Source organism: Panulirus ornatus, chromosome 65 (assembly GCF_036320965.1).
Source record: "Panulirus ornatus isolate Po-2019 chromosome 65, ASM3632096v1, whole genome shotgun sequence".
NCBI classification, from domain to species: Eukaryota; Metazoa; Arthropoda; class Malacostraca; order Decapoda; family Palinuridae; genus Panulirus; species Panulirus ornatus.
In genome coordinates this window covers 24,758,562-24,774,629 of record NC_092288.1, presented here as the reverse complement: position 1 = coordinate 24,774,629, position 16,068 = coordinate 24,758,562, and the positions used below count along the sequence as shown (strand labels likewise).

Below are 16,068 nucleotides of genomic sequence, written 5' to 3'. Positions count from 1 at the left end.
CGAGTTGCCAACTTAAAATTTCACATGTCGCTAAATTCACTCGCGAAAAGCGCTAAAACAGCGTTAAAGTTACTAACATGAGAAAAAAAAAAAGGGAAAAAATGTTCGAATTATTTCTGCTCTTTGACGTGCCAGATTATCAATAACAAGTATGACTGATTTAACACTAAAACACTCACCACTATTCCAGTCTGCTAATTCCCAGATCGCGTTCTCTTCGTCCTCGGTGTCTTGGGGCTGTGGTGGTTTGTGTGAGGGTCTTGCTGGTTACGGTTGTGATGACTCGTATGCTTTCAATGACCCAATGTTTTCAATACTTCCCTAGGCAGTTTATAATCATATCAGTAGCTTCCATTTCTTCTTAGTCCATACTTGATAGTGTTGCATTTAAGCTTTTAATAGTCTGTTTCGAGGCTTGGATTTCACAAAGTTCATATGACTTAAGTTCCAGAGATGTCACTGAAGGGGGTTTTCTCCTTTGCATCCCTGGATGAGGATGCAACCCAGAGTGCTAGGGTGCCATTGTTGTTTCCACAATACATGAGGAAGCTTCCTCCACTGGAACTCGACGCGTTATCAGTAAACATCTTTGCTAATTCCAGTATTCCAGGCTTTATGGGTTGCAGGCATTCACTTGCACTCAGGGATGACATCAACTGTAACACTTGGACATTGTCTTGGCAAACGTTGACGAAGCGGGTTTCACCAACTCCACTACAGATGCATGCACCTTCCTTTAATTTTCTGCATGGGATGAGGACCTTAGAACTTATGGAATCAGTAAGCTGAATAAGGTCACTTAGCAGTTTGTTTGGATCTTATACCTCCACTTCAAATTTCTTATTTACATGATGAACTTTTCCAAGAATATGCTTCAGAAATATCAGGAAATGCATTATTTATCATGTCACAAAACGTCTTAGATGCATCCCCCAAATAATTTTCGCCACCATCACATATGAATGAGAAATGGAGTCTCAATTATATAAAAGGAAAAGACTGACCTCATCACAAAACTAGACTGGCAGCTCATGCTGTTGACAGCTCCCAAAAATTGGCAGCCTTGAACTGTTGCCTCTTCTCCAAGGTGGTAATCTTCATTTGATTATATCACTGAACTAAAATCATACAAAAATTGCATAATTTCAATCTTAAACGTTCAAATACTGTCTTCATCTTTTCCTGGCACTACCTTGCTGATGAGGAAATGGTGGACAAGTAAGGAAGAAAAATAATATTGTACCATTTATTTATTTCATTTACTATATTTAACTGCTGCTTCCCGCGCCAGCAAGGTAGCACCAGAAAACGGACGAAGAAAGACCCATCCACCCATATTCACAAATATATACGTACACACTCATACACGTACATATACATACATATTAACATATATGTACACATACAGACATATACAAATAAACACATGTACATATTCATACTCGTTTGCCTTCATCTATTCCTGGAGCCATACCGCCCCACAGGAAACACCATCGCCACCCCTTGCATTTGCTAGGTAACACCAAGAAAACAGAAAAAAGGCCACATTCATTCACACTCAGTCTCTAGTTGTCATGTGTAATACACCGAAACCACAGCTCCCTATCCACATCCAGGCCCTAAAGACCTTTCCATGGTTTACCCAAGAAGTTTCACATGCCCTGGCTCAGTCCATCGACAGCACGTCAAAATATCAGTGTGGGGCAAAAGAAACACCTTTAGCCATCGAGCTATCAATATATAGTACTGTACTTCAGTTAACAAGTGGAACAATGAAATATTATATGCTCTGGAAATAATTAATAGAGTGAAAGGAGTGCACAGGATACAGTGCACTGGAATGATGTGGTATACAGTGGTTGACATGGTCTTAATGGACCAAATCAGAGTATGCGATGTGGCCAGAGTATACCATGGAAAGGTCTGTGGGGCCTGATTGTGGATACGGAGATAACATTTCAGTGCAATACACATGATGGTTGCGAAAAAAAGATCTAATTCAAGTTAATGTGGCTTTTCTTTGTCTGTTCCTGGCACAACCTTGCTTATGTGTGAAAAGGTGATTAAGTATGGAAAAAATTTTGTTGAACACACCTGGTAAGTTCCTTGGAATAGTGAGTGATGAGATGGTGGTGGCATGCATAGAGCCTGGAGATGTACAGTGTAATTTCAAGGGAGGAGTGGTGGAGGATGTGCAGGTCAAATGCTTTCTTTGATGATGAGGTTGATAGCATGACTTTGTGGAAGGTGTGACAAAATTATGGTGAAGGAGGAAAGCAGCTAGAAGCAGTGAGGAGTTTTTATTGAGAAAGTGAGATGTGTGAACACTAGAAGCAGTGAGGAGTTTTTATTGAGAAAGTGAGATGTGTGAACAAGTAGCAAGAAAGGAAGGTAAGTGGTTCCAGGTGAAAATTGGTATGCAGTAAGGGGTGTCTTAAATCACTATGGTTGTTTAATTTGTTTATGGCTGGGGTGGTGAGGGTGTGAATGCAGTGATTTTGGAGAGAGGACCAGGTCTGCAGTCCATCAGGGGTGGGGTGAATTAGGTGAGTAAGTTATTACCTGCTGATGACTTGGTGCTGGTGGCAGTCTGGCAGGGTGTATGAGATGAGAGTTGAGAAGAAAAGTAAATAAAAGCAAGGTTATTAGAGGGATATGTTAATTGGGGTGTGAGTTTGAATTGAGAAAACTTGGAGGAAGTAGAATGTTTTAGATATCTCAGAGTGGATACTGCACCAAATGGAACCATAGGAGCTATGAATGATAGGGTTGTGATCCTGGAAGTATTAAGGAATATGTATAAAAACAAAGGTCGCTGTCTGTGATGGTGAAAATGGTTATGTTTGAAGGTTTAGCAGCCACAGCAGTGTTGTATGGATGCCAGTTGTGTGCTCCAGATGAGAATGTAAGGAGGAGGGAATGAATGTACTCTAAACCAAATGTTTGAGGATATTACCTTGTGAGAGAAGAATTGATCGAGAAAAAAATGATAGGGTAAAAGAAGTGTGGTAATAAGAAGATCGTGGTTGAGAGACTTGAAGAGAGTGTGCTGAAACAGTTTAGGCATATGGAGAAAATGAGTGAGGAAGCTGACAAAGAGGGTATATGTCTCAGCAGTGGCGGACAAGGAAAAAGGCTGGGCCAAATTAAGATGGAAGGATAGTGAAAAAGGTTGAGTGAATGCTGCCTGAACATGTAAGAAGGTGTAAGATGTGCACAGGACATAGTGAATCAAAGTGATGCATTAAATAGTGGGGGGTGATGTGCTGTAAATAGACTGAAACAGAGCATATGAAGCTGTCAGGGAAAGCAACAAAAAAATCTGTGGGGCTTGGTTGCACTTTCGGTGCATTATACATGATAGCTAGAGGATGAATGTGAGTGAATGAAGCCTTTCTTTGTTCCTGGTGGTACCTTGTTAATACAGGAAATAGAAAATAAGCCTGCTGTTAACAGAAATTTGTGGTATGAAATGGTCATGTCGGAAGGTTTTCAAAGGATCACGTCACTGGTAGACTTCATTAGTAATTTTGTTAGAGATAAAACTATTATAATAAAGCTCTCAAGATAAAGTTTATTATAAAACACTATATACAAGGATATATCTGGATACACAATATTTTAACAACTTCTAGTTAAAAGACTCATATACTGTAATAAAAATATATCAGTGGTGACATTACCATCTCTGTATTCACCAAACCAGTTATAACAATGTCATGACCCATCATGTGCCTTTATGTTTATGTTAACAATAATGCCCATGCTCATTATCCCAAAAGGCCACTTTAATCATTAGGATACCATCCCTGATTGTTACTGTCACAATACTTCCCAATCTGAAGTTTCAGAGCTTATGGAGAGTGTCTGACTCCGAGTAAATGCTTCAGCTGGCAAGTCTGAATCCTGATACACTTCATGTTGGCAGATGTTTCCATCACTGTTTAGACCCCACAAACAGTTATCAGTAGTTACTGAAATGAGAAAAAATAATGATGCAACAACTAAAATTATAGGATTACTATGACTTACAAAATAATTATGAACAATATACAACAAAGAATGTTATAACACTGGTTCTGCTGAAAGACCTTCCTAAGCCAAGATGGTCCATTCTTTATTCTTTTAACCCAACCATCCCTAAAGGATAAAGGGCTACAAAGCATATAGTTATGAAATTTTTTTTTTTTTTTTTTTTTTTTTTTTTTTTTCCAAAAGAAGGAACAGAGAAGAGGGCCAGGTGAGGATATTTCCTCAAAGGCCCAGTCCTCTGTTCTTAACGCTACCTCGCTATCGCGGGAAATGGCGAATAGTATGAAAAAAAAAAAAAAAAAAAAAAAAAAAAAAAAAAAAATATATATATATATATATATATATATATATATGTATATATATATACGTATTCCCTGCGTGTCGTAGAAGGCGACTAAAAGGGGAGGGAGCGGGGGGCTGGAAATCCTCCCCTCTCACTTTTTTTTTTTTTTTTTTTTTTTTTTTTTTTTTTTTTTCCAAAAGAGGGAACAGAGAAGGGGCCCAGGTGAGGATATTCCCTCAAGGGCCCAGTCCTCTGTTCTCAACGCTACCTCGCTAATGCGGGAAATGGCGAATAGTATGAAAGAAAAGAAAAAAAGACTTTACAATACAAAGCCAACATATAACTGGAGAAGTGGAAGACCAAATTGGAGGTGGAAGGATGGAGTGAAAAAGATTTTGAGTGATTGGGGCCTGAACATACAGGAGGGTGAAAGGAGTGCAAGGAATAGAGTGAATTGGAACGATGTGGTATACCGGGGTCGACGTGCTGTCAATGGATTGAATCAGGGCATGTACATCATGGAAAGTTTTGTGCGGCCTGGATGTGGAAAGGCAGCTGTGGTTTCAGTGCATTACACATGACAGCTAGACTGAGTGTAAATTAATGTGGCCTTTTGTCTTTTCCTAGCGCTACCTCGCGAAGGGGAGGGGGTTGCTATTTCATGTGTGGCAGGGTGGTGACAGGAATGAATAAAGGCAGCAAGTATGAATATGTACATGTGTATATATATGTACATATCTGTGTATGTTTATGATGAAATGTATAGGTATGTATATATGCGTGTGTGGGCGTGTATGTATATGCATGTGTATGTGGGAGGGTTGGGCCATTCTTTGGTCTGTTTCCTTGCGCTACCTCGCTAACACAGGAGACAGCAACAAAGTATAATAAATAAATAAATATAAAATAAAATGAGTGATTGGTGTCTTTTTGAAATAATTACCACCATAGGCATACGGGCCAGTAGTAAGGCAGGAAAGCAACTGCTTTCCCAAAATCCAAGTAGACAGAGTTGTTCAGGCAAACTGTTTCCTCAGATTCAGACAAAGTATGTAACCAGTGTGTGTGAGTGCGTGTGTGGTGTGTTTAATCCAGACATTTCACATGCCCTAATTCAATCCATTGACAGCACATCAACCCTGGTATACCACATCATTCCAATTCACTCTATTCCTTGCATGCCCCTCACCTTCCTGTATGTTCAGGCTCCAATCACTCAAAATCTTTTTCACTCCATCCTTCCACCTCCAATTTGGTCTCCTGCTTCTTCTTGTTCCCTTCACCTCTGACACATATATCCTCTGACAATCTTTCCTCACTCATTCTCCCCATATGTCCAAACCATTTCAACATACCCTCTTCTGCTCTCTGAACCACACTTTTTATTTCCACAAATCTCTCTTACCCTTGCATTACTTAATCAAACCACCTCACATCATATATTGTCCTCAAAGATTTAATTTCCAACACATCCAACCTCCTCCGTACAACCCTATCTATAGCCTATGCCTCGTAACCATATAACATTGTTGGAACTACTATTCGTTCAAGTATACCCATTTTTGTTCTCCGCGATAATGTTCTCTCCTTCCACACATTTATTGCTCCCAAAACCTTCAACTCCTCCCCCCCCATGACTCACTTATGCTTCCATGGTTCCACTCAATGCTAAGTCCACTCACAGATATATAACACACTTTACTTCCTCCAATTTTTCTCCATTCAAACTTACATCCCCATTTAACTTGTCCCTCAACCCTACTGAACCTAATAATCTTGCTCTTATTCACATTTACTCTCAACTTTCTCCTTTCACACACTTTTCCAAGCTCAGACACCAACTTCTGCAGTTTCTCACTTGAATCAGCCACCAGTGCTGATCGATGAACAACAACTGACACTTCCCAGGCACTCTCATCCCCAACAGACTGCATACTCGCCCACCTCTCCAAAACTCTTGCATTTACCTCCCTAACCACCCCATCCATAAACAAATTAAACAACCAAGGGGACATCACACACCCCTGCCACAGACTGAACTTCACTGGGAACCAATCACTCTCCTCTCTTCCCACTTGTACACAAACCTTACATCCTTAGTAAATTTCCACTGCTTCTAGTAAATTACCTCCCACACCATATACGTACTATTAAGACCTTCCGAAAAGCATCTCTATCATCCCTATCATATGCCTTCTCCAGATCCATAAGTTCTTACATACAAATCCCTGTTTTTCTAAGTATTTCTCACACACATTCTTCAAAACAAACGCCTGACCCCATATCTACTACCACTTCTGAAACCACATTGCTCCTCCCCGATCTGATGCTCTGTACATGCTTTCACCTTCTCAATCAATACCCTCCCATACAATTTCCCAGGAATACTCAACAGACTTATGCCTCTGTAGTTTGAACACTCACTCACTCACTGACATGGGGAACAGCGATTACATATAATAAATAATAAATAAATATGTTTTTTTTTTTACAGACATATTCGCCATTTCCCACATTAAAGAGGCAATGTTAAGAAAAGAGGACTGAGCCTTAGAGGGAATATCCTCACTTGGCCCCCTTCTGTTTCCTCCTTTGGAAAATTAAGAAACGAGTGGGGAGGATTTCCAGCCCCTTACTTCTTCCCCTTTTAGTCGCATTCTATAACAATATATATATTCATTCATACTTTTTGTTGTTTCCTACACAGCAAGGTAGTGCTGTTGTTTCCTACATAACAAGGTAGTTACAGGAACAGACAAAGACATGGCCTCATGCTTTCACATCCACTCTCTAGCTATCATGTGTAATGCACTGAGACCATAAACCCCTATCCACAACTAGGTCCCAAATAAATTTATGTGGTTTTCCCCTGATTACTTCATATATACCTTGGTTCAGCCCATTGACATGTTGTCCCCTGTATATCAAATTGCTCCACTTCACTTTATCCCATGCATGCCTCACATCATCCTGCATGTTAAGGTCCTGTTGAGTAACATGCAAATGAAGACTGCAAATTTGATGTGCACTGCCATGTGTGTTGCAGGCTTTTTAAAATCATGATAAGATGGCAAGGGGGATTAGCAGTTAAATGTACAGTTGCAGTTAGTAAAGGACATTTAAACCATCCACTGGTTATTTGAACATCGATTAAGTGAGCATTCTCTATATGTTGATGGTAAGCTACATTGTTTCATGTATAGTCCACACATAACTCTCCTTCAAAAATGGGTTTCAATGGCATGTATAGCAATGGATCATGAGAATGACAGCTCTCAGAGATAATAACCTCATCATTAAACAGGGACCCATGGCATCATACAAGCTGGTTTCCAAGACTCTTTCCATCACATACATCAATGTTCTGATATCAAACGAAAACCAACACAAAAATTAGCTTCATGGGATGTAAAAACTTTCTTTCAACAGTGCATATCAGACTCATTGATACAAAATACATAGCAGTTATGATAAACCTCTTGTGCCGAGATACAATCACCTTTAAATTATGAGTTACCACCTATTTATATATTTCAAAAGCAAATCTTGCTTTATATTACCACTGATATGTTCCACATCAAAAGATGGGCATTTATGGATATCTAATGGTTGTTACAAATCTGCTATATGAGCATGCCATCTGACAAGTCCAGTGCAACATTTAAACATCAAGAAAGCTATTGTACTTTCTGTTCTCTTTTCAAAGAAAAAAAAAAACCAAATGTGAATCAGGAGAAAAAAAACTGTTTACCATGTGGAAAAATGGTGAATTTTTTACCTGAAATCCTCGCTAAGTTTCCTGGGATTTTCTCCCATGCATCACCAATGTAGTTCGTCTCAGTCACTCCAGTGCGCTTGAAAACTTCACCATTGGGAGTAAGGGCATAGACTTCATTTTCACTTTTAAGAAAAAGAAAAACAAATTACATTCTAAGATCATAGTAGTGAAAAAAATTAAGAGAATTTGAACTAGGCATTCAACAGCACTATATTCTACATATAATCATTCAATTTCAAGAACAGTTCAGTTCTTAACATGAAGAAATGTGGTTCATACAAAAAGCCTCAACAAATACTATGACAGTTTTAACACACCAAGTATTCTACTAAGTACTCTCTAACCCCTTAAACTGAAAATATATAACTACTGCACCCACCTGGAAATCATGCCTGCCCTGTACCACTCTCCCTTAAAAGCTCCCACAGGTTTGTCCTGAATGGCATCTGAATACTTTTAAGTTTATCATAGCATATACAAATTAAAAAAACATGACATCACACAACCCTGTTGCAGACCAAGCTTCACTTGGAACCTTTCACTCTCCTCTCTCACTAATTTTGCACCTTTGACAAAAACTTCTCACTGCTTCTAGCAGCTTTCCTCCCACAATGCTTATTCTTAAGACCTTCTACAAGGCATCTCTATCAATCATATCACATGCTTTCTCCAGATCCATACATGGCACATACAAATCCATCCATTTCTCTAAGTACTTCTCACACACATTCTTCAAAGGAAACGCCTGATCAACACATCCTCTGCCACTTTTGAAACCACACTGTACTTCCCTAATCTAATGCTCTATATATGCCATCACTCTCTCAGTCATGACCCTCCCATATCACTTACCAAGTACACTCAACAAACTTATATTTCTGTAAGTTGAACACTTCCCTTTATCTCCTTGCCTTTATACAATGGCACTATACATGCATTTCATCAATCCTCAGGCACCTCACAATGGTCCATACATACACTGAAAACCTAACTAACCTATGAACAACCATCCACTCCAGCTACCCACAATATTTCATCCTGTGTAAGGCTTTCAACACCTATTCTCTCTTCACCAAACCATCTCCTCACTTCATCACTATCTGTCACCACTTTCCCCTTTGCTCCCTTCTATAATGTTCCTATTTGTTCTCTTGCTTTTCAGACATTATTAACCTCCTTCCAAAACTTCTTATTCTCCCTAAAGTTTACTGATAGTCAATCACCCCAACTCTCATCTGCCCTCTTCTTCAACCATGCACCTTCCTCTTGACCTTCAGCCGCTTTCTGTTATACATCCCCCAATCATGTGTACTAATTCCTTATAAGTACCACCCAAATGATTCACTATTCTCTTTCACCAGAAAATTAACTTCTTCATACTACCACTCACTATCCTTTCAAATCTGCCTACCTCCCACCTTTCGCATGTCACATAAATCTCTCACACATGCCCATACTGCTTCCCTAAATATCACATTCCTACCCACTCCTCTTACTTCATTTACTCTCACATACTGCCATTATACACAACTCTCTTAAGGTACTTCTTCACATCTCTTTTTCTAAGCTTACTTACTTTCACCACTTTCTTCTAATCAATATTGTTTCCTCTTTTCCTAAAATCTCTACAGATCCTTATCCTTGCCTCCAAAAGACAGTGATCAGTCATCCTACCAGCTGTCCCTCTCAGCATATTTATATCCAAAATACTCTCTTTTACATGCTTATAACTCAATATGTAATCAATAATGCCCACTGACCATCTTTCCTACTCAGATAAGTATACTTGTGTAGGTAGGTCCCCCTTTTTAAATCTGGTATTTCCAGTCAACAGTCCTTTTTCAGCACACTACTCCATACACTGTTCACCATTTCCACTCATAATACTGAATAACCTAGGCCCCCTCAATCATTCTTTTAACTGCCACACTACTCACCTTCACATTCTAATCACCCATCACTAATATCTGGTCTTTTGTACCAAAACATCTGACACTCTTACTCAGGTGCTCCCAAAACACCCATTTTCACCATCCACTTTCATTTCTACCCACATCTGTCTTGAATTCACTTCCTTACAATTTTTAACACACTTTCACAAATCCTGTTTGAGGAATGCTACTCCTTCCTTAACTTTTCTCCTCTCACCAACCCCTGATTTTACTATTGATATTTCCAAACCATTTTTCCTTTCACTTATGAGCTTTGTTTCATTCAATGCCAGGGTTGGATGATAGAGTGGCAGATATAGGGTGCTTTGGTCGAGGTGGTGTGCGAAGTGAGAGGGTCAGCGAGAATGATTTGGTAAAAAGAGAAGAAGCAGTGATAGCTCTGCGGAAGATGAAAGCTGGCAAGGCGGCGGGTTTGAATGGTATTGCAGTGGAATTTATTAAAAAAGGGGGTGACTGTGTTGTTGACTGGTTGGTGAGGATATTCATTGTATATATGGCTCATGGTGAAAAGCCTGAGGACTGGTGGAATGCATGCATAGTGCCATTGTACAAAGGCAAAGGGGATAAAGGTGAGTGTTCAAGTTACAGAGGTATAAGTTTGTTGAGTATTCCTGGGAAATTATATGGGAGGGTATTGATTGGGAGGGTGAAGGCATGTACAGAACATCAGATTGGGGAAGAGCAGTGTGGTTTCAGAAGTGGTAGAGGATGTGTGGATCAGGTGTTTGCTTTGAAGAATGTATGTGAGAAATACTTAGAAAAACAAATGGATTTGTATGTAGCATTTATGGATCTGGAGAAGGCATATGATAGAGTAGATACAAATGCTCTGTGGAAGATATTAAGAGTATATGGTGAGGGAGGCAAGTTGCTGTAAGCAGTGAAAAGCTTTCATCGAGGATGTAAGGCATGTGTACGAGTAGGAAGAGAGGAAAGTGATTGGCTCTCATTGAATGTTGGTTTGCAGCAGGGGTGTGTGATGTCTCCATAGTTGTTTAATTTGTTTGTGGATGGGGTTGTTAGGGAGGTGACTGCAAGAGTTTTGGAGAGGGGGCAAGTATGCAGTCTGATGTGGATGAGAAGGCTTGGGAAGTGAGTCAGTTGTTGTTCACTGATGATACAGTGCTGGTGGCTGATTCGGGTGAGAAACTGCAGAAGCTGGTGACTGAGTTTGGTAAAGTGTGTGAAAGAAGAAAGCTAAGAATAGATGTGAATAAGAGCAAGGTTATTAGGTACAGTATTATGGGCAACCATAATATTTGAGACTAGTATGATACAGAAGAATCTGATGCATTCAAAAATTGAAACAATGCAAGAAAACAAAAGATGCTGTGAGTATGTACGACTCAAGCTATCAAATGTGGATACTGGTACAGACATGAGCGAATGTCGCTATGGATACTATCGTCTTGCAGCTCCTTACTGATACAGGAATGGTGGAGCTAAAGCCAAATTACATGATGCCAATAATAATGATGATAAGAAAGATATGCATCATCCAAAGCATTACTATTGTGATATGGCAGAATGGCTGAAAAACGTTAAGTCCATAAGAAAGGAGTACATATTCATTTGAGGAAAGATCAAACAACCTGTGTACCAACATATAATGGAAGCATAACCTGATTAAAGTAAACCAGGTTGTTAACCTGATGCAGATGAGGACATACAATAAAAAGCCTATGGAAGATGGGGAGGTCTGTTTATCGTGTGTTCCTGTAAATAACACAGCTAAGAACACCCTGTAACAATACAGGAACCTCAATACATCCACAATTGTCTCTCCTAACACAGTATATGATACTTTCCTTACCTTATAGACAGATGAAGAGCAAAGAGTCCTCCTACATGAACCCATGACAGTCCGATGGGGAGTTCTGGGAAGATGGCTTCTCTTACATAGACTCGGAAACAGGAGTCCACCGCCCACACCATGTGCAGCTTCATGCCCACAAAGACCTGTGTGCAAGTCATTCATATTACAATATTACAGATGATTTTTTTTAGTTTTTTCTCATCAACGCCACTCTTGCACAAATGTTTACTGACCAATTGTGCTCCTAACCTAGTGAAGGTTAATGGTTAAAGTGCACAATCACTACATCTAAATTCCAGTTTTTTCTAGGCCCCACTAAATTGTTACATTCCTTTTTCAAACTAGAAAGAGGTAGCACCTCCTGAGGTGATTGGGGTTGCTTCCTTGGTGTTACCAGAGTACATGAAGTCTTAAACAGCGCCATGGAGTTACAATGACATGTACAATAAAGGTAGACTGTGTGCCCTGACAGGCACTGCATGTGTGGAGGCCTTATTGAATGAACAGTAAGATGGGGGAGGGGGGAACAGGTAGGTTAATGTTATCTTATCTATTCATTTATTTATTTATTTTGCTTTGTCGCTGTCTCCCGCGTTGGCAAGGTAGTGCAAGGAAACAGTCGAAAGAAATGGCCCAACCCACCCCCATACACATGTATATACATACACGTCCACACAAGAAAATATACATACCTATACATCTCAATGTACACATAAATATACACATACAGACATATACATATATACACATGTACACATACTGTCTGCCTTTATTTATTCCCATCGCCACCTCGCCACACATGGAATAACATCCCCCTCCCCCCTCATGGGTGCGAGACAGCGCTAGGAAAAGACAACAAAGGCCACATTCGTTCACACTCAGTCTCTAGCTGTCACGTAATAATGCCCGAAAACACAGCTCCCTTTCCACATCCAGGCCCCACACAACTTTCCATGGTTTACCCCAGATGCTTCACATGCCCTGATTCAATCCATTGACAGCACGTCGACCCCGGTATACCACATCGATCCAATTTACTGTATTCCTTGCCCGCCTTTCACCCTCCTGCATGTTCAGGCCCCGATCACTCAGAATCTTTTTCACTCCACCTTTCCACCTCCAATTTGGTCTCCCATTTCTCCTCGTTCCCTCCACCTCCGACACATATATCCTCTTGGTCAATCTTTCGTCACTCATTCTCTCCATGTGCCCAAACCATTTCAAAACACCCTCTTCTGCTCTCTCAACCACGCTCTTTTTATGAAATTATATCTAGTAATGGATCGTAAAAATATCAAATGATTAGTACAATGTCAATTAAGTAAGCATCTCCTGTAACATGTACATAAGTAATCTATAGATGAGAAATATGTATATAAGTATATCAAAAAGCTGGCTGACAGGAGCTGTAATCATTCAGCATGAATGGCTGTGTGTGCAACCTCAAAAAGAAAGAAAAGCTCAGAACAACTGGTATGAGGTGGGTCAGTGATGTCAGCCTGGTGGTGGTTGCCTATTGGCCAAGGGTAGGTCCATTAAACAAGCAAGCAATTACAAACCCTTTGGGTTGTTCATAAAGGGAGTACAAGGACTGGTGCCTCCTTCCTGAATTATGAGGAAAGAAAGAGTCCTGACCTTTATATTTCTAAGAAAACGCTCACTGGCCAGACTGCAGAGGAGAGAAATAACTAGAGAAGTGTAAATCAACAAATAATCTTCCATTATCACTACAAAGCAACTGTGTACAATGTCAACAGTGTAGTGGTTCCCATCAAGTCAATTTTCTTTAATTATATTCTTTACTCTTGGTTATGAACTTTTAGGAGCTTCACCCTTATTCAAACTGTGGGTATGGTCTGAAAAGTCCACCATAGTGTGAAAAAAAGTGAAAAAAAATCTTTATGAGATGACACATCAGCATCCAAAAGTAATGGAAAATACAATGAAAGCTTATAAATAAATTTGTGATGCCTGGTCTCCTAAGTGAGGGGTGAAGGGAAGTGTGGATGATATATCTGAGAGCTCCAGAAGATGGGGAAATCTTGTCTCTTACATTTACTTATATTGATTTGTACACTAATTCTATTTCAAACATCAGAGTAAGGGTAAATAGTTGGTCTGTATAAGGAGCATATGGAAAGTTTTGTTTCTTTATCTTGAGCTTAGTTTCACAAGCAATTCTTATTTCATACAAAACACTAGTGGTGAATGACACAGTTTTTTCTTTTTTTCATGCTTGATTGCCATTTCCTGTGCTTACAAGGTAGTGCCAGGAACAGACAAAGAATGGCCGCATTCGCTTACATCCATTTTTTGCTGTCGTGTAATGTACAGAAACCGCAGCTCCCTATCCAAAACCCGGTCCTAAAGACATTTCCAAGTTTCCCTCACCCACTTCACATGCTCTGGTTCAGTCAACTAAAAGCACACTGACCACTGTAACTACATCATTCCAATTCACTCTATCCCATGTATGCCTTTTGCTATACTGTATGTTTAGGCCCCATCCTTCTATCTCCAATTTGGTCTCCCCCTTCTTCTTGTTCCTTTCACTTGTGACACATTTATCTTCATTATAAATCTTTCCTCACACATTCTCTCCATATATCCAAACCATTTCAGCACATCCTCTTCAGCTCTTTCTAACACACTCTTTCTATTACCACACCTCTTATTTACCCTTTTATTACCTCTTTCGTAAAATCATCTCACACGACATATTGTCCTTAAACATTTCATTTATTTGTCTATCATTATACTTAGTTGCTGTCTCCTGCGTTATTGAGGTAGCGCAAAGAAACAGATGAAAGAATGGCCCAACCCACATACACATATATATATATATGCATAAACACCCACACACGCAAGTATACATACCTATACATTTCAATGTATACATACATATATATACACAGACAAATGCATATATACACATGTACATACCCATATTTGCTGCCTTCATCCATTCCCATTGCCACCCCACCACACATGAAATGGCACCCCCACTCCCCCTGCGTGTGCACTAGGTAGTGCTAGGAAAAGACAACAAAGGCCACATTCGTTCACACTCAGCCTCTAGCTGTCATATGTAATGCACCAAAACCACAGCTCCCTTTCCACATCCAGGCCCCACAAAACTTTCCATGGTTTACCCCAGACGCTTCACATGCCCTAATTCAATCCATTGACAGCACATCAACCCTGGTATACCACATCATTCCAATTCACTCTATTCCTTGCATGCCCCTCACCTTCCTGTATGTTCAGGCTCCAATCACTCAAAATCTTTTTCACTCCATCCTTCCACCTCCAATTTGGTCTCCTGCTTCTTCTTGTTCCCTTCACCTCTGACACATATATCCTCTGACAATCTTTCCTCACTCATTCTCCCCATATGTCCAAACCATTTCAACATACCCTCTTCTGCTCTCTGAACCACACTTTTTATTTCCACAAATCTCTCTTACCCTTGCATTACTTAATCAAACCACCTCACATCATATATTGTCCTCAAAGATTTAATTTCCAACACATCCAACCTCCTCCGTACAACCCTATCTATAGCCTATGCCTCGTAACCATATAACATTGTTGGAACTACTATTCGTTCAAGTATACCCATTTTTGTTCTCCGCGATAATGTTCTCTCCTTCCACACATTTATTGCTCCCAAAACCTTCAACTCCTCCCCCCCCATGACTCACTTATGCTTCCATGGTTCCACTCAATGCTAAGTCCACTCACAGATATATAACACACTTTACTTCCTCCAATTTTTCTCCATTCAAACTTACATCCCCATTTAACTTGTCCCTCAACCCTACTGAACCTAATAATCTTGCTCTTATTCACATTTACTCTCAACTTTCTCCTTTCACACACTTTTCCAAGCTCAGACACCAACTTCTGCAGTTTCTCACTTGAATCAGCCACCAGTGCTGATCGATGAACAACAACTGACACTTCCCAGGCACTCTCATCCCCAACAGACTGCATACTCGCCCACCTCTCCAAAACTCTTGCATTTACCTCCCTAACCACCCCATCCATAAACAAATTAAACAACCAAGGGGACATCACACACCCCTGCCACAGACTGAACTTCACTGGGAACCAATCACTCTCCTCTCTTCCCACTTGTACACAAACCTTACATCCTTAGTAAATTTCCACTGCTTCTAGTAAATTACCTCCCACACCATATACG

The 16,068-nt window shown here is 40.0% G+C and overlaps 1 protein-coding gene across 1 annotated transcript in view; it reads right to left on the bottom strand.

The window, feature by feature from the left end:
- Positions 1 to 3,554: 3,554 nt before the first annotated feature.
- LOC139746550 (tectonin beta-propeller repeat-containing protein 2) overlaps positions 3,555 to 16,068 on the bottom strand; it is a 66,249-nt gene continuing 53,735 nt past the window's right edge. The window contains exon 15 of the mRNA XM_071657902.1: positions 3,555 to 3,974. Within this exon, the coding sequence (XP_071514003.1) occupies positions 3,823 to 3,974 (152 nt within the window). The 3' untranslated portion in view covers positions 3,555 to 3,822. The remainder of the gene's footprint in view (positions 3,975 to 16,068) is intronic.